This window comes from Arachis duranensis, chromosome 1 (assembly GCF_000817695.3).
Source record: "Arachis duranensis cultivar V14167 chromosome 1, aradu.V14167.gnm2.J7QH, whole genome shotgun sequence".
Lineage (NCBI taxonomy): Eukaryota > Viridiplantae > Streptophyta > Magnoliopsida > Fabales > Fabaceae > Arachis > Arachis duranensis.
The window spans coordinates 84,422,560-84,442,844 of record NC_029772.3 but is presented as its reverse complement, the minus strand read 5'-3'; the positions used below and the strand labels follow the sequence as shown (position 1 = coordinate 84,442,844).

The 20,285-nt window shown below is 35.4% G+C and overlaps 2 protein-coding genes across 2 annotated transcripts; one reads left to right on the top strand and one right to left on the bottom strand.

The window, feature by feature from the left end:
• Positions 1-722: 722 nt before the first annotated feature.
• On the bottom strand, positions 723-1,826 carry LOC110275874 (uncharacterized). Its single transcript, XM_021132232.1, has one exon. The coding sequence runs from the start codon at positions 1,824-1,826 to the stop codon at positions 723-725; it is 1,104 nt and encodes a 367-aa protein (XP_020987891.1).
• Positions 1,827-9,045: 7,219 nt separating this feature from the next.
• Positions 9,046-10,132, top strand: LOC107492950 (uncharacterized). Its single transcript, XM_016114032.1, has 2 exons — positions 9,046-9,493; positions 9,636-10,132. Exons 1-2 carry the CDS (start codon positions 9,046-9,048, stop codon positions 10,130-10,132), a joined length of 945 nt encoding a protein of 314 aa, XP_015969518.1.
• Positions 10,133-20,285: the final 10,153 nt, after the last annotated feature.

The following is a 20,285-nucleotide window of genomic DNA, read 5'->3' as shown; positions in this document are numbered from 1 at the left end:
TCTAACCAAATTCTTCTTAACAAGCTTAGAAATTTGGTACATGCTTGCATGTCCCAATTTCTTATGCCAAAGCCATTTTTCAAATTCAAGAGAGGTAAAACAAGTTACTTTTTGATCCTTTAAATCCTCTAGAGTTAATCTATACACAATATTGCATCTTTTTGCTTCAAACAAAATATCACTGGATTTTTCATAAATAACCAAGCAATCTAATTTTCTAAAAATAATCAAATAACCAAGATCACATAATTGGCTAATGCTTAGTACATTGTGCTTTAATCCATCAACAATCAAAACATCATTAATGAAAGAAGAGAAATTCTTACCCACTTTACCTATGGCCACTATTTTTTCTTTTCCATTGTCATTGAAAGTAACAAAGCCTTCATCATACTCATCAAGCTTGATGAAGAATGTTAACTTTCCGGTCATATGCCTAGAGCACCCACTATCCATATACCACATGTTGTCTTTTCTCTTGGATACTAGGCAAACCTACCAAAACACTTAAGTGACCTTAGGTATCCAAATCTTTTTGGATCCTTTAATGTCAAACCATCTCCTTTGTCCCAAGCCATTATAATCACAAATAATCTTGTAAAATTTATCTCCAATCATCCTTTCACTTATGAAACACTGAATAGGAAAATATCCATTCCGATTGCATAATCTACTAAATTTTTTAGTTGATGTTTTTCTAAAGCTTGTTGGGTTTTGAAACCTTATGTCATTCGAGGTGGATGCCAAGTTGGTAAAAGAAGATTTTTCAATAAATTTTCAGATTTGTGAAAACCCAAACTAGCTTTATCACAAAGAGGTTTTTGGCTAGCCAAGAGTTGATTTAAATTTTCAGAACTTTGAGAAAAGCTGGCTAAGTCCTCTTTAAGTCTTTTTATCTCTTTATGCAGCCACTCATTTTCCTCAAAATAATTTAGATTTGTAGTCGCAGAATGATGATATTCATAGCTCTTAAGCTCAGCTTTTAACCGCTTGTTTTCTTCAATAAGATCAACATCAGTTTCGGCTTTCCTTAATTTATCTTTAAGAAAATCATTTTCAGCTTTTAGAATTTCTATTTGATACTCAAGATCTTGGTTTTCATTTAAGAAACATTTAATCTTTTCAGAAAGATGATCAATCATAAGATGAAGGTCTTCAGTGGAGGGATCAAGAAATACTACCTGCTCTATGTGATCAGCCATGAGACAAGTTTGAGATTTGGTGTCTGATTCTTCGTCTTCATCAGTGTCATTTTCCAAGTCTTCCCATGAAGCCATGAGGCCTTTCCTCTTCTCTTTTTTCGGTTTATCGTTCTTCTTCAGTTTTAGACAATCAGACTTGAAGTGTCCAGTTTCCTTACAGTTGTAGCAGATCACCTTGCTTAGGTCCCTTTTTGGTTTCCTTGAACTACCTCCTTTGTTCCGTTCATTTAGCTTCATCATTTTTCTGAGTTTCTTAGCAAACAAAACAAAGTCATCGTCAGATAAATTATCACTAGATTCATCATCCAGAGGTTTAGTGACTAATTTGAGAGCAAGTCCTTTCTTTTTTGTATCTCTCTTTAAATAAGTATTTTCAAAAGCAAGTAAGTTTCCTCTCAAATCATCATATGTCATTTTATCAATACCACTACTCTCAGCTATTGTTATAGCCTTGGTTTCCCACTCTTTAGTGAGACATCTCAGTATTCTCCTTACAAGCACAGATTCTGGATATCTGATTCCGATAGCATCCAAGCCAGTGATGATAATGTTGAATCTTTCAAACATTGCATCAATAGTTTCTTCTTCTTTCATTGAGAACATTTCGTAGTCTCTGTTCAACATGTCTATTCTGCATCTCTTGACTTGGGTTATGCTTTCATGAGTGATTTGAAGCTTGTCCCAGATTTTCTTTGCTGTTGTGCATCTTGATACACGTTGGTATTCCTCGAAGGTGACCGAACAGTTGAGCAAGTTGATAACTTTGCGTTGAGCTCTACTTTCTTTCTTTCATCATCATTCCAATCAGCTTCACCTTTGAGAGTAACCACACCATCAACTCTTGTAGTGGTTGGAAATTATTGACCTTCCAGAATTATCTTCCATAGTCTGTAATCAACAGATTGAACAAATATCTTCATTCATTCTTTCTAGTAACTATAGTTCTTTCTATTGAAGAATGGATGTCTGTTGCTTGACTGTCCTTCTGTCAGAGTCTAGGGCACCAGATTTGAACCATTGTCAACTACCATCGGGATCTTTTCTCCAAGCTGCAAAGCTTGATCTCTTTGAGACCACACTCTGATACTAACTGATGGTAATTAGTGGCTAAGAGAGGGGAGGTTGAATCTTAGCCCCCTTTTGTCTATTTTTTCAAATAAACTTCAGGAGATATTTCTGCTTTTGTCTCATAACTAGTCAAGAGATATTTTCTTTTTGTCTTGTAACTGGTTAGGAGATATTTTTCATTTTTGTCTCCAATGCAACAGAAACATAATAAGAGTATAAGAGAAAGAGAGAATCACACCCAGAAGTATCCTGGTTCAGCTGCTAAATACAATGTAGCCTACATCTAGTCTCCATCACAACAATGACAAAATTTCACTATAATCATCAAATTACATACATCAATTCTTCCCTAGGATCTACCCAATCCTATCTGGGACAAATCCAGATTCTATCCCCAAATCTGAACTTGACTTGGACACCTACCAAGCTTTCAACTGCAAAGTGCTAACCCAACTTGTAAGAAAATCCCCACAGGATCATGAAACACAATAAACAGATGTACAAAGAAACTCTGAGACATCTATGGCTTTTTTTAATTTTGCTCACTGCCTTTTTCCTCTCATTGGCTTTTTCTAACAAATTTGCCTTTTACCATGAGACTCAGACAGACAAAACTATAGAAGAGAAAACAAAATGAAACTCATTGAAGGAGAAGAACTTCTGTTAGCTTAGGGTAGCTATGAGAACTCTGTGCTTTCTCTCCTTGATCTCAACTCTTGGCCGTTCACCCTTATTATAGAAGAGGAAGCTTCCAAGGTTGAAACTGGTTCAACCAACCAAGAAACTTTTTCTCCACTCCAGAGTAGCAATGGTTTGGATAGAGGGAAGAGAGAGGGAAAACCGAAACAAAACCAACATGCATGTACCTCTCTCAACCCTTCTCAACAAGTTTGTTCACTTAGAGCCCTTGATTTTGACTTTGGCTCCAAGAAAGAACTCTGACCCTTGATGAACCTCTAATCCTTGACAGCTCGATGCTTTCTAATTTTGCTTCTTCCTATGCGTAGCTCCAAAGGCTATCTTCTTTCTTTGATGGACGAAAACAAAAATGAGCTTTTGCACTGAGATTTTCTTCTCTGACCGAGGCAGATCTTTTCTATTCTGGCATGGAAGATCTTGAAGCTCTTCTTCAAAATCTTGCCTTCAATGGCAAAGATCTAACCAAGCCTTGTTTCGGATCTTCCTTTTTCAAAAGCCATGATCAACCTAGCCTTTTCTTCTTCCATAGCTTCACTGTTACTTTCTCTGATAACTTGTATTTTCTTCTTTTCTGTTTGAAGTGACCGAATGGAAAGAGAGAGAAGAGAGAGAGAGAAGAAACAAAGCTTTCAATGCACAATTAAATGATATTGAATTATGAGTTTTGATTACCTATGTGTGCATTTAACCAAATTGGAATTTGAGTTCCAATAACCAATGCATGCAATTAATTGAATTGAGATTTGAATTCCACTATCAAAGGAAAGTGGGTAATCGAAGAGTGCATCATCAAATTGAACCCTTTTTGTTTTATGATCACCGTATGGTTTTATTGGGTCATTTTTTTCATCATTTTGTTTTATCAAAATGGGCCTGAGATTTGGGCTTATCTCCAATTCATGTCTCAGCAATTTGAGTGATCTAATTTGGCACAAAGCAAATTTATTCATTTATCAAGTTGGGCTTATGTGATTTTGACCCAATACAAAAATTCATTTTATTTTTCCTGTAGACTAACAAACACATTAACTAAACAATTGGAAGCAAATATTGAAATAACAATTTTTTAATTAATTTTTTTTAATAATGTTTGATGATCATAATGATTTAAGTTTTCCAAACTCAACACTTTCTTTAGTTGTTATTGTTATTTTCTTGCAATTGGGTAGTTGTAGATTTAATTTTTCTTGCAATTTTATCATGCTCTCTCTTTATATCTTCCAAATGTTTGATAAAATGCTTGGTTTAGGTTTAGAGTAGATTTTGTGCATTCTTGGCTTGGAAAGAGAAATTAGGTGATCTTGAATCATTAATATCCAATTTATATTGGTGATCTAGAGTGATTAGTTAATCTTATCTCCATTAACATTACTTATGGATTGGGATTAACTAGGCTTATTTAACTTTCTCCCAATGTTGGAGATAACAAAATAGGATTATCTCTTGTTGATTATTGTCTTATGATTAATGACTAGGATAGAAAACCTAGATTCTCAATCCTTGCCATGAATGCCTCTTTTTAGTGTTTGTTATCTTTAATTGTTTTCTTTACTTTATTGTCATTTAAATTCTTATCTTTTTAATTTCTTGTCTTATCATCAACCCAACCATGTGAAACTCATAACTAATAATTGAGCACTCGATTGTAATTCCTATGAAGAATGACCCGGGACTAATACTCTCAGTTATTTTTATTAGGTTGGACTTGTGACAACCAAAATTAAACTTTGATTGAAGATTATTTATCGATTTGGAACTATACAATGGAATTATTTTATGAAAATTCTAGACCGACGGTAACCTTCTTTCAAGTTTTTGGCGCCGTTGCTAGGGAACTGCAAATGTGTGTCTTATTATTGGTTATTGTATATAATGTGAATATGTTTGCCTTTTGCTCCTTTGTTAGTTTTTGTTAGTTTTAGGACTTTGTTTGCTTATTTTTGTCAGCTTTTGTTTTTATTTTCTGTTGCTATTATGAAATCTCACCCCTTTGATTATGAGTGTGGTTATTTCCTTTTGTTTTTATTTTTTGTCAGCTTTTACTTTTTTTATTTTCTTTTTTATTTTTGTTTTTGCATAAGTCCTACCAATTTCCTTCACTCTTTTGGTTCCCTTGAGCTTAGCATAAGGACATGCTAACATTTAAGTTTGGGGAGATTTGATGGACCACTATTTCATGACTTATTTTGGATCAAATCGAGAGAATTTTATCAACTTTACTCACACTTATCCATATAATTTGCATGTTTTTAAGTTCTCTTCCGAATTTTGTGCTATGATTGAAAACATGCTTCCTAAGCCTTTCAATGACTAATTTTTAATCCTCTCTTATTACCATTCGATACTGTGATATGTTTGTTAAGTGTTTTCAGAGTTTATAGGGTAAGAATGCTTAGAGGATGGAAAGGAAGCTTGTAAAATAGAAAGAACACAAAGAACTAAAGATTTGAGAAGTTGGTGTCGACGCGTACGCATGGCTAAAGCGTGTGCGTGACCAGGAGCAACATCCACCTGACGCGTACGCATGGCCAGTGCAGAATTCAAACGACATGTATGCGTGGCTGATGCGTACTCGTGACAAGCGACATGTGCTTCAGTAAAGGCAAAATGTTAGGGGCAATTTCTGAGCTGATTTTTTGCCCAATTTCAAGCCCGAAAAGGAAGACAAGAGGTTGGGGAGTGGAGCTGGGAGAGAGGAACAATTCATTCACGCAATACACACTTTAGTTTTAGATAGATGTAGAATTCTAGACTCCTCTCTCTAGGTTTTATGGTTTCTTCTTTTATTTTCAATTTTATCTAGGTTTAGTTTCTACTTCTTATCTTGATTCAAGTTCTTCTTTTAATTCCTTGTTATTACCTCTTTGCTTTCTTAGTTTTATAGGTTATTTCTTTTACCTTGTTGCTTTATTGTTCATGACTCCTTGTTGATTCCAATTTCCTTTTAATGCACTTTGAGGTATTTTATGTTTATTGTCACTTTCTTTAATTTGTTGCTATTGTTTTCTTGCAATTGTTAGTCTTGGATTTTACTATTTCTTGTTAATTTTTTATATTTTTATTTTGTGCCTTCCAAGTATTTGATAAAATGTTTGATTGGATTTTAAAATAGATTTTTGTGTTCTTGACTTGGATTGAGTAATTTGGAGACTCTTGAATTGTCAAAGTCTCTTGTTGATTGGTGATTGAAAGTTGCTAGTTGACTTGAACTTCACTAAATCTAGTCTTTGATTAGGACTTGGGAACTTAAGTTGATTTTGCTCACTTGACTTTTTCTTCAATTGTTAGACATTAACTAAGTAAGAGCAAAAGGTAATTACCATCACAATTGATGATGATAATGAGAATAGGAATTCTTAACCTCAACTCTCATTAAGACTTTTCTTAATTATTAGTTTATTTTCTTATTATTTACGTTTCTTGTTCATCGTTCAAAAACCCCAAACACACTTTTTCACCACCAAATAGAATGACGTGTTAAACTTTTAAGAAGGATTGCTGCAAGATGGGCCAGTTTAATTGGGACGACAACTTCTGAAATAGTGGAGCCCAGTAACTAGGGAAGATATAGGTTTTGTAGGTCAATAGTATTGATTTGTAAAATAATTTTAACCATGTGATAAAGTAATAAACAAAAGAAAATAAATGTTTTTAAATATTTTTATTTGTATGTAATGACCGTTGACACTTTATTTTTAGTCTGCTTCTTTTTTTATTTTTCTTGTTTCGTAGATAATAAAATCATTGCCATTGAGAAAGTAAGTTATATCACGATATTGTTATTACATGTTACTAACGCATATTCTAAAAATATCATTAAAAAAATACCAATTAAATTTGTATATTTTTAATATTTAAAATTATTAGGATAAAATATATTTTTGTTCCTAATATTTATGATTTTTTTAAAAAAATTCCTATTATTTAGTTACATTTAATTTTGTTTCTAACGTTTTCGATTTGTATCAAAATTACTTTTAAATGTTAACTTCATATAAAATATTAGGAATAAAATGAAAAATTTTTAGGGATTATTTTGACATAAATAAAATACGTTAAGGATAAAATTGAATGTATCGAAAATATTAGAGACAAAATTAAATAAAATTAAATGTTAGGAGTATTTTTTTAAAAAAATTACAAACGTTAAGGACAAAAATTATACTTTTCCCTTTTATTATTATGCTCTTAATATCCATTATTACTTATTGGGATATATTTTTTTAAGAGTAAATGGTCTAATTCATCCTTGAAATATCACTCATTCTCTAAATTAGCTTTTGAAAGATTTTTTAATCAAATTCATCATTCAAAAATTTTAAGTTAGTCACATTAGTCATGTCGTCATTTTCATTACAAACAACATCAAAATATACTTATATTTTATTTCGCTCAAAATCTTAATTTGAAAACAAATTGATTTGATTTTACCATTCAAAAATACTTCTAACATTTAATTTCATTCAATTTTATCCCTAATATTTCGGTGCATTCAATTTTATCCTTAATATTTTTTATTTGTGTAAAAAGTAAAAACTATCTCTAAAAATTTTTAATTTTAAATTTTACATGGAGTTGATGTTTTGAGGTAATTTTGATACAAATAAAAAATGTTAGGGACAAAATTAAATGTAACTAAATATTATTAAAAACACTTTTCAAAAAATTTACAAATATTAGAAATAAAAAAATATATTTTATTATAATAAAAATATTTGAAACTTTTAATATATTAAAATATACAAATTTAATTGTATCTTTTTTAATAATATTTTTAAAAGATTTAATTACTCTGTTGGTTCCTATAGTTTTGCGAATTTTTCAATTAGGTCCCTATACTTTTTTTCCTTTTAATTGGGTCCCTGCACCTATTTTTTTTTTCAATTAGGTCCCTACCTTGACCAAACAGTTAGATTTAACGGAATATTCCGTTACTAATTTAAAGATTCTGTAACTTTATGTGAAATCCCTAATTCTCTTTCACTCACATTTATCTGAAATACCATTTTACCCTCCCACACTTAGCAACTATTTGTTCTCTCTCTTCTCCCAAACTTAGAGAAGAAACCCGTTCACATTCACTGCTTGCCAACTCGCTCTGCTGCCAAGTTCAACTCCACCGGAATATTGCTAGAGGGTTTCGTGTCTCCGGTAGTACTGCCGTCGTCGTAGGCGTTGCTTCTACCTCCAGGTAAGACAATGCTCAACCTTTGAGTCATTGAAGGGTTTTTGTTTTTTTCTCCTGGAAAAATTTGTCATATTGTTTATAAGAGCTTCCTTTTTCTTTCTGAAACTGTTTGAAGAGGGATTTATGACATTATTTTTTTTGGTATGCAGTTATAAGTGATTCGAATTTCAGTATCGAAATCCATCATGGTGGCAAATTTGTTGACAGTGGACAACGAGTAGAGTATTTAGGAGGAATAGTTGTGGAGGATTTACATTTGGAGGTTGATGAATGGTCATTGCAAGAGATTGTCAGTCAGCTAAAGCAACAAGGGTATAAGGGTTTCGCCAGGGTCTGGTACAAGGAACCTGGGATGGATTTGAAGTCAGATCTTAGAGAGATAAAGTCGGATGGGAATGCGATGAGAATGGCTAGGTCACTGGTGTCAAGTTCCTGCAAATATTGTGAGGTATATGTTGTCAATGGGGCCAGAGAAAGTAACGGGATTGAAATCACTTCAACTAATGCTGATTATGTGCCAGAGGGAGGTGAAGACAGTGCTGATGATGATGGGTTGCTAGAGGTTGAAGTGGATGCTGAGTCAGAGCCTTCTACTGAAGAAGAGGTATTTGATGACAATGCTGATGATGGTGACCATGAGGATCACTTTGGGTTTGAGGTGGAGGATAATGATCCACCATCAAATGCACTTGGGGGATATACTGGCCTACTAAATGATGAGGGAACTGCAGCAGCTGGAACAGCTGAAGGTGATGAAGGTTTAAGGGAGGGTGATGAGCAAGTTGGGGGCATATCTGATGGATATGAGATTGATGACATAGACAGTTATGAAGGGGACTCAGATGATATGATAAAAAAGAGAAGTTCCCTAAATACAATGAGGTAGAGATGAACAGAGAGTATGAATTTCAGGTGGGGTTGGAATTTAAATCACTTAGTCAATTCAAAGAGGCTGTTAAAGAGCATGCCCTATTGAATGGTAGGGACATTAGGTTTCAAAAGAAAAATGATAAGGTGAGGTGTAGAGTTGTTTGCAAAGGAAGAAAGGAAAAGTGCAAGTGGGTTTGTTTTGCGAGTAAGGTCGGAGGTTCTGACTGTTTCCGGATCAAGACTTTGAATGGAAAGCATACATGTGGAAGGATTTATAGTGGAAGACTTGCATCAAGTAGTTGGATCTCAAAGAAGATTGCAAACAACATCAGTAGAGGGGAGGAGATGAACCTTGCGACAGTTATTCAGACTATCCAAGACAAATACATGGCAATATCAGTGTTGGTAAGGCGTACTGGGCAAAGAGGAAAGCAAGAGAAGAGGTACAAGGGCGGGCAATCCAACAGTATGTTAAACTAAGGGATTACTGTGCAGAGATACTTAGGGCAAATCCAGGAACTAGTCTTAGCATATTGGTTGATAGGCCTTCTATTACGCACCAGCCCCGATTTATGAGAATGTACATGTGCCTTGATGCATCAAGAAAGGCTTCTTGGCGTGGTGTAGACCTATTATTGGCGTGGATGGATGTCACTTGAAGGGCGACCATGGACAGCAGCTGCTAGTTGCTGTTGGCAGAGATCCAAATGACAATTACTTTCCCATTGCCGTAGCTGCAGTAGAGGCAGAGACTAAGGACAGTTGGGGGTGGTTCTTGGAGCTACTGTTAAATGACATTGGAGAATCAAGAAAGTGGGTTTTTATGAGGCACCACTCTCACAGCCTCCACACACCCCTGCACCACCATCACAGCCTCCACACACTCCTGTACCACCCTCACAGCCTACAAACACTCCTGCACCCCATCACAACCTCCACAAACCCCTGCACCACCTTCACTGCCCACCACCTTACCCATACCAGCATCACTGCCCACCACCTTGCATACACCTGTATCACTGCCCGCTGCACCAGCATCACAACCTTTGCCCAAGTTCAAAATCTTTGGTGTGAGAAGAAGTGGAAGACTCAAGATTGGAGTTAGGAAGCCAACAAATCAGCCGCCTGAACATGTTGACCTCACACTTGATTGAGGCTGAAGAGAGTTTAGGGTTTCTTTTTGATATCTTTTGTGTAATATAGCATTTGTGTTCACCTGTGACTCTGCTTTCTTTATGGTTTGGACTACTATTATTATGTGTTGTGGACCACTTTTGTTATGTGGGTAGAAAAATGTTATGACTGGGTGTCACATTTATTTTGTGGCTATTTAGGTGTCCTACATTATATAATGTAAAAAAAATGGTATATATTATAATTCAATGCATCTTTTATTTTACCAACTTTTTTCACAGTATCATACAACTTTAAATGGCAAATGAACAACTTTCATTTAGAGAAATTAAACAACAATTCATATAACTTCATTGCACTCAACATAAACAGTACACTATTGTCTTATATAGACTATTACATTATCATAACAGTCATGCTTTCTACATCTTTACACATAACACTGCAACAATCAAAACAGCTAATATCAAAACCAGGATAACTAGCATCTTGTATTGCTTTTTCATACTATCTTCCATCTTAGCAAATTGCTCTTCCACTGAACTCAGCTCAGCACATAACCTTGTTACACAGGCATCTACTTCTCCAACCTCTGCAACTAATCTCTCTAGATCCACACTTAATTTGTCTATCTTCCTTTCTTGTGCCTCCAATTCTCTAACCCTTCTAAGTACTTGCTGTGAACTGTTTACTCCATCTTCTCCAGATAACTTTTTTTCTTTTCCATCAACCCACTCAAAAAACTTGCATCTCCTATTACGGCAAGAAATAAATCTTCTGCTTGGATTTTTTGATGTACTTGAACTACGAAGAATCAGAGTGTCTCCACAAAAACACCGAACCCTCCTTTCCTTTTGCTTCAGCCATCCATTCTTCTCATCTTCTTCATCATCAATCCACTCGAAGAACTTGCATTTTGGCATTCTCCCATAACCAACATACCTTCTTCCATGGCTTGCTACTGCCGAAGAAGACATCACAGCAACTGTCTCACCACAAAAACAAAGATGTCTCTTTTTCACGAGAGTTCTGGAACTATAGACTCCTGAAGATAACTGACTCTGATCCATGAGTATTGACATAGTAAGAGTAAGGGTTGCAAACGGAGGAGGAGAAGTTTGAGGAAGATGCGATTAGAAGAGAGATAGAACTCAGAACCCTACTGAGTATCGTTCATTTGTAAGGGATAAGTGAGGGTCATAATGGTCAAATCACACATTCTTAACGTTTTTTGTAACGTTTACCGTCAGTAGGGACCTAATTGAAAAAAAAAATATGTACAGGGACCCAATTAAAAGGAAAAAAAGTGTAGGGACCTAATTGAAAAATTTGCAAAACTATAGGGACAAACAGAGTAATTAAACCTTTTTAAAATATGCGTTAGTAACTTCTAATAATAATATCGTGGTATAACCTACTTTCTCCCTGACAATGGTTTTATTATTGTAAGACCCAAAATTTTTAGAAAATCTTATTATGAGCTAAATTCAATTTATTTATTCATTAAAAACTTTAATCTCAAAACTTATTTTATTAAAGATAATTAAAGTAAATTTTGAAAAGAATTAAGGTTTTTATTTGATTTTATAACTATTAAGTATTTTTTATATTTAAATTATAAATTTTAGTAGTTGTAAAATAATAAAAATTTTATATGACTTTATTTAAATAATTGAGATTTTAGAATTTAATATTTAAATAATATAAACAAAGAAAATTAATTATATTATCTCTAATTTTAAATTAGAATACTTGATTGAAAGTCCATTTAGTAAATTGATAATTAAATAATATTTTTAAAATAATTTTGAGGGATTAAATTAGATTTAAAAATTAATACAATATAACCTAATTTGATTTAGAATTTGCTAAACCCCAATTTAACCAAAATATCCATAATTTCAAATTTATCCCAAATAAAATCCTAACCCTAAAAATTAAACACACAGAATCCTAACCACTTTTACCTTATCAGCCGTCCCCCCTCCCCCCAACCTTTTTCCAACTATACATGCACACACGCAGAAATAAGGGAGAATGAAGAGGGAAGAGAGAAACAGGAAGAGAAGAGGGGAAGAGGAAGGATGGCGCCAGCGGGCATTACTGCCGTCGCACCGTCGTGTCGCCATTAGAAGAGAGGAAGCCGCAAACCATAGCCATGAAACGGAGGAGAGAGCGCGTGCGCAGTGGTGGAAGAGCCGCCACTGCCATCGCGTTTTGCTGCCGTCGCCTCAACTGAACTTGCCGTCATCGCCATAGAAGCCGAAGAGAGAGAGAGAGAGTTCGCGAAGAATGAGAGAGATACTGACGGGAGATTGATGCACGTGAGAGGAAGTGGGGCCGTTTGCGTCACTGTCGTCGTTCCGTGCACCGCGTCCTACCACCACTACTGCTGGGCTGCCATCACTATAAGGAACAGAATACGCGAGAGAAAGAGGACAGCGAGCTTTGCCGGAACTCCGTCATTGCCTAGCTGACACCGTCACTGTGGGTCGCGTTGCCAGGTTTCTGTTGCGGGGATCCACTGCCAGTAAGGGCGTACTTACTTCTAGTTTTCATTTTTTTGAATTCCTGGAACATTGTTGTCACTGCTTGGCTATTACAGTTGCTGTAATTAGAGATTCGGGCCGCCGCCATCACTTGAGGTAGTTGCCAAAGCTACTGCCACTCCATAGCCTCATTTATCTTTAGCCACAGTGAGTTATTCTAGCCTTGAAATCCTTACTGTTATTATTCTACTATACATTATTGAGAATTTCACAATGTTAATATCCCAGGGTTGAGTTTTGGAAATTGTATAATTTTAAATAAAAACCGATGCGGTGTCATCCTGCTTCGTTTCTCGCGGTGAGACTATTTGGTTTCGTTCTTATTTACCACAATATTCTATCATTAATTCTTCAACTCCACGTTAATTTCGATTTATTTCAGACAAGTCATCGTTGCTGTGAACCTTGATTTTCGCCGTTGATATTGGCTGTAAGTCAATGAGGTTGCTGCCGCGAGTTAAGAATAGAAAGGGATTTGACTTTTGAGGTAGGGGTTTATTTTAAAAAGAAAATGTTTTGGGCTTTGAATACCTGATAGGTTTTGTAGATTAATGCAAATGGATTAATGCATGTAATGTGAATGATTTTCTGTTGAGATTGATATGTTGTGTTGGTATCGAATTGGTTGATTTCTAGATTATTGGTGAAATGGATTGAATTTTTGGATTTTGGTTTTCTTTGATTTAAATCGATAATGATTGGTCATTAAATGCCGGATTTGAAAACGTTGAATTGAAAGGTTGGTTTTGTTGAGTTGAAGTTGAAAAGAGGGGACCCTGATGGGTGACAAACTCCAGTTTTTAGGGAAGGTGCTGCTAAAATTTTTCTAAGAATTTGGAGTTGATTTGGCTATGATTTCAAAAACTGAGTTTGATTTGAATTGATTGCCAAAAGAGACAAGTTTTAAATGTTTTAAAGGATTACAAGAGGATCATATTTTTATGATTTGGTTGATTTATGATTTAAACTTATTTGGTCTTTATAATAATAAGAAGAGATTTGGTTAACTAGCTAGGGATACTAGGAAGTAAATTAATTATGAATTCAAGGGTTTAGGAATAAGAGTGTGAGTTTGAAGGTTATGCTTGAGATTGAAAGTGATTATGATGATGAATGGTAATTAAATATGATGATGAAGGATGATGATGGGTGAGTTTTAAATACTATTGAATATGATATTGAGAATGAGATTGAATACGATATTAAAAATGATTTTGATAATGAGATTGATTATGATTATGAAATGATATTGAATATGATTTTGATTGTGATACCTGGGTAGTAGCAAGGATGGTGGTTTGTCTCGCTTGCTCCAGGATAATGTTTGAGATTTGATAACGATTATGCTTGATTTAAATTGAATGAATATATGTTGGAGACCCTGGGCAGTAGCAAGGATGGTGGTTCGTCCCGCTTGCTCCAAGTTAGTGATTATGATGCCTGGGTAGTAGCGGCAGTGGTGGTTATTTCACTCGCTCCAGGTTGAGCTTTTAAACACCCGCCTGGGTAGTAGCCGCAGTAGTGGTTATTCTACTGGCTCTGGGTTGAGCGGGTAGTAGCAAGGGGTTATAGCTCAAACCCACTTGCTCCGCGATGGGTGTTTCAGTCCATGGTTAGCTACCAGGACGTGTCGGGTTGGCTATATAACCGATAGATGATATCATCAGCCATAGGACAGTCATGCATCATTTGCATTTGTGTGTATTATTTGGGTGTGAATCTTTATGACATGTCATCATGTCATATTTTTCTATGCTTTTTCATACAAGAAATTGATGATTTGTGTTTAAATATTGAATGCTTTTGTGCTTAATTGGTATATTTCTTTGATCTTTTGATTTTATAAATTTTGTAGGAAATAAGAAGAAAAAGAAGCAAAAAAGCACAAAATAAACTAAAAAGAAGAAGAGAGAAATTTTAGGGGAACATTTTAGAGTTGATGCACACTTTGGAGCCTTAGGCCATGCTTTTGAAAGCGTGGCCCATGACCATGAAGCCTTGGCCTTATTATCATGCATTAATGCCTTATGCATGCATGAATTAATAATGAAAGCATGCATGAAGTGGCAACGGCATTACTAAGTGAATTAAAGCATGCATTCAATTAATGATGAAATGAATGCCACGGCCAATGAAAGCATGCATGAAGACTTTGATTACTAATGTCAATTGGCAATGAAACCAAGCTCTATGTTAAATGGCATTATTAACTAATAAGGAGCTAAAGAGTGCATGCATGAAATCATTAATTATTGATGCCAATGAGTGGAAATGAATAGAGTGCTACGTAAATTGTTGCAACGGAGCACTTCATCAAAGCCAAGGAGCAAGCGTTCACAAGGCAAGGAAGCACTGCGCGACAAAGGCAAAACAAGGCCAGCGCTCAAATCAAAGGAGCGCTACGTTAACTCTTTCAACGTTTTCGGACTTCACAAAAGAAAAAAACAAGGCACAACATTCAAAAGGGAACGGCCAAGGCTCGAAGAGGGGACCAACGCACCAAAGCGCCAGCGCTCACTAAGGGAGCGCGACGTTCACTAAGTGAACGCTGGGAGAGGCCAAGCAAAAGAGACACAACCAGGCATGTGTAGCGCTCAGTTCACTAACTTAACTGAGCGCTCCACTGGAGCTTCACAAAATGCACACTGATTCAATTAAATCAAGCCATCCGGATCCACTCTTCTTCAAATCCAAAGCAAGCAAAGTCCATGGACATTACTCTAAGGCACAAGAAACAATTAGATTAGGAATTTCATTTTAATTTGTTTTCAATTTCAATTTCATTTTTCATTTTGTAAAAAGCCTATAAAAAGGCATCGATTTCATTTCATTAGGGAGGCTGGCTCCAATAGGGAGCAAGTAGAATAGAGAGCTTCTTTTTAGTTTTCTTTTTTTGAATTTGAAGAATTGGAGATCAAATCTGAATTTTGCTTTCTGATTCTCATTCTACTTCTTCTACAACTTCTATTTTCTTTCTGATTCGGATTTTTGGAGCTCTGATTGGAGAATTCTCTTGAATCTCTTCATCGTTGAGTTTCCTTGTGATTTCTTTGTTTTTGATGTCAAGAATTAAAGACCTGATCTCAATTGTCTCTTTGAACTTCATTCTAAAGCAAGTTTTCATTTCTGTTTTAGTTCTTTTGCAATTTATCATTTCTGTTTAGATCTTCTGTAATTCTCTTCTACAAATTCACTTTCTGAAATTTTCCATTTGAGCTTGCTGTGATCTTGATTTATTTCCATGCAATTTACAATTCTTGCAATTGTTCTAAGTCTTGATTTACTGCTTTCTTTAATTTTCTAGCACCCAGTCCCCTTTTACATTTGATGCAATTTACTTTCCTTGCTCTTTAAGATTCTGTCAATTTACTTCATGCAAGTTAGATCTTCTGCAATTTACTTTTCTTGTTCTTAAAGTTTCTTAAAGTTGCTTGATCCATCAATCCCTGTGGGATCGACCTCACTCATGTGAGTAATTACTACTTGATGCGACCTGGTACATTTGCCGGTGAGTTTTGTGTTGAATCGTTTTTACACCCATCAAGTTTTTGGTGCCATTGCCGGGGATTAATTTAGATCAACAATGATTAAGTTGGTGAGAAGTCTAGATTAAGCATTTTCTTTGTTTTTGTTCTCTGTTTTAAGTTGATAGCAAGGTGTTTAAGTTATTGCCTCACTAAGAAATTCCTCTCTGAGACATGAATTTTAATTTTCATTGGTGTTGTGTTTTACAAAATTCAAATGGAGTTCAACTCATCTTATGATCAAACAAATTTTATGGGATATTACCCACCATCACCAATCTCTAATGGTGGCTGGGAATATCACCAAGAAAATACAAATTCTGAGCACTCTAATCCATGGAGATTTGCTTCAGAGACACAAGATGAGCAAGAGAATCATATGGGATATTTCCCTCCACCACAAAATGATTCAAGTCATTATTCTAATGGTGGCTGGGAGTATCAGCAAGAAATGATAAATGATCAAGCGAATCACATGCGATATTGTCCAGAACCACAAAATGATTTATGTCATTATCCTCATGGTAGCTGGGCATATCAACAAGAGTATGAATAATCAAGTGAAATGAACTATTTCTCAGAGCCACAAAGTGACTCATATTGCTATGATACTGACATAAATTGTGGCTGGGAAGGGAATTTCAATGTTTCATCTTCTGTTCATCAAGGAACATCATCATTTGATTATGCTGTCAATGCATACATGGAAAATTGTTCTCCAATGCCACAAGATGATTCATACTGTAATGAATTCAACAATTCTTCAAGTTGTGCTTGGGAGAATCAAAATCAGAAAGCATTTGACAATTCATACTCCACTTATCAAGAGCTATCATCACTTGAGCAAACCTTCAATTCATTCATGGAAAGATGTCAAACTTCACCTCCCAGTTTTTTATCTGAAAATTCTTCATCACTTAACTATCCCGCAAAATCTCTTCCAAAACTCACAGTCCACACAAACTTCCATGAATCAAAGGCTCTCAAGGCTTGAAACCATGCTTGAAAGATATGAAAGGGAAGCACAGAGATCCTAGAATGACCAAGAGAACTCCCTCAAAAACATAGAAGTGCTGGTAAACCAAATGTTAAGTGTGAAGGAGGAAGTGGAAGAGCAAGAAGATGAGGAAGACAATCAAGGAGATCCAAACTCAAGTGAAGCAGAAATTTGCATGAAAGAAGGGCTCATTGAACCACCAATGCAGGAAGCTTTTGATGAAGAAATCACTCCAACAATCACACAACCACCAAGTTTTGATATCCAAGAAGTGAAGGCAATTAACAAGAGCACCGATCCTACCCCTGATCCAGAAAGCATTCTCAATCAAGCCATTAACAAAAGAAAGCTTGCTGATGAGAGACCAAGACAGGGGACACTAGCTGGTTCATCTCTCCCCTTGAGGTCAGTCCTCTTAACAAACTGGAAGAAGAGGAAGAAAGTGAAGAACAACATGTCAACCTAATGACACTAAAAGAGCGCTTATTGGGAGGCAACCCAACCTTAGGTAACATTTCTCTGTTTGCTTTGTTTATTTTCTCTATATGCTTTGTTTAAATTTCAATAAATTGGCATATGGTTACAATCTAAGTTTTGTGTTGTCCTGCAACAAATTGTTTTCAATCCCTTTGGATGATTGCATCAATTCTACATGGAAGTGTCACACTAAGATTCTAAGTTTGGTGTGCCACTTATTTTTCTATGCAATTCATTCAGCAACACCACTTGTCTGCATAATCATAAGGCCCTTTGCAGTGTTATCTGTCTTTTAGTTAGACAATTTTAGTTTTCTCTTTGTTTTAGTCATTTCCTTGTTTTTAATGCTTTCTTTTATTAACTATTTTTGTGAATACATCACCAAGAGATCCTTATTCATGATAGATTCTTGGCTTGGTGATTGTATCCAACATATAACAGTTTCATTTGCTTAGTTTTATTTCAAATAAAATGGACATGTGACTGCATTCTAAGTTTGGTGTTGCTATGCAACAAAATTTGCTTCCAATCCTTACTGGATACTTGCATCAATTTTAAGTGAAAGTGTCACACTAAGTTTGGTGTGCCACTTATATCTTTATGTAATGTACCATGCACACCCTCTTATGTTTGCGATCACAATATTTCTATTTCTCTGTGCCTTGATGGTTATTCTTAATTTTGCTTGATTAAACACATGTATTACTAATATTTCATTGTGTAAGACACTCATGATCTCTCTTAGCCCCATCACCACTGTTCTAATTGTTGCTTGAGGATGAGCAAGTGTTCTGAGTTTGGTATGGGAAGGAGAAGAATGGGAGGAAAATGACAACAATAGAAGAGATGAATTACAAGGTTGTAAAGTTTCTTTTCCTCTCATTTGTTTACAACACTTTAAATTGCATGATTGTCTTTATCTTCTCTGTATGCATGTGTGGTATGAATAAGCATAGTTAGAATTTTGATCTGTAACATGTTGCTATGCCACTATGACCATCAACTTGAGTTTTGTAAAGTCCAAAGCAGTAAAGTATCATGATCATAAACAAACAAGGTCATTAAAGAAGAATTTAGCATGGGCATATAAGTATTAGAAGGCTAGTATGGTTAATTATTGCTCAATTACATTGGATTTTATTTAATTGAAGTTTTCATCTAGGAAATTTTGTGAAATCTTTTAAAATCATGAAAACCTTGAAGAAGCAATTGCAAATTAAGACAAGAAAAGCAAAAAGGAAAGAATGATAAAGCTGAAGGCTCTGAGTACCAATGACAATTCCATTGTTAAGTACTTGTGGTGTTTATGTATCAAGCAAAATGCTTGAAAGCGAAACACTTAGAGTCAAGGTTAGGCTCAAGTGCAAATGTACTCCCTCAAAGCTCAAGGCTCTGAGCATCAATGATTAGAGAGTAAAGAAAAGAAACAAATGAGCTTAAAGATTCCTCTAATTAAATGCTTGTGGTGCTTGTGTATTGATGAGCGGATAATTTATACGCTTTTTGTCATTGTTTTTAGGTAGTTTTTAGTAAGTTCAAGCTACTTTTAGGGATGTTTTCATTAGTTTTTATGTTAAATTCACATTTCTGGACTTTACTATGCATTTGTGTGTTTTTCTGTGATTTCAGGTAATTTCTGGCTGAAATTGAGGAACTTGAGCAAAACTCTGATAGGAGGCTGACAAAGGACTGCTGATGTTGTTGGAATCTGACCTCCCTGCACTCGAAATGGATTTTCTGGAGCTACAGAACTCCAAATGGCGCGCTCTCAATGGCGTTGGAAATTAGACATCTAGAGCTTTCCCGCAATATATAATAGTCCATACGTTATTCAGGAATTGACGACGTAAACTGGCGCTCAACGCCAGTTCCATGTTGTTGTCTGGAGTAAAACGCCAGAAACACGTCACGACCCGGAGTTGAACGCCCAAAACACGTTACAACTTGGCGTTCAACTCCAAAAGAAGCCTCAGCTCGTGGATAGATCAAGCTCATCCCAAACACACACCAAGTGGACCCCGGAAGTGGATTTATGCATCAATTACTTACTCATGTAAACCCTAGTAGCTAGTCTAGTATAAATAGGATAATTTACTATTGTATTAGACATCTTTGGTCTCAGTTTTATTTTATTCTTCATCTGAGGAGACTATTGATCACGTTTTGGGGGGCTAGCCATTCGGCCATGCCTGAACCTTTCACTTATGTATTTTTAACGGTGGAGTTTCTACACACCATAGATTAAGGGTGTGGAGCTCTGCTGTACCTCAAGTTTCAACGCAATTACTATTATTTTCTATCCAATTCGAATTATTCCTATTCTAAGATATTCGTTGCACTTCAACTTGATGAATGTGATGATCCGTGACACTCATCATCATTCTCACCTATGAACGCGCGTGACTGACAACCACTTCCGTTCTACCTTAGGCCGGGCGCATATCTCTTGAATTCCTTAATCAGAATCTTCGTGGTATAAGTGATGAGGGGATAATATATACGCTTTTTGGCATTGTTTTTAATATGTTTTTAGTATGTTTTAGTTAGTTTTTAGTATATTTTTATTAGTTTTTAGTT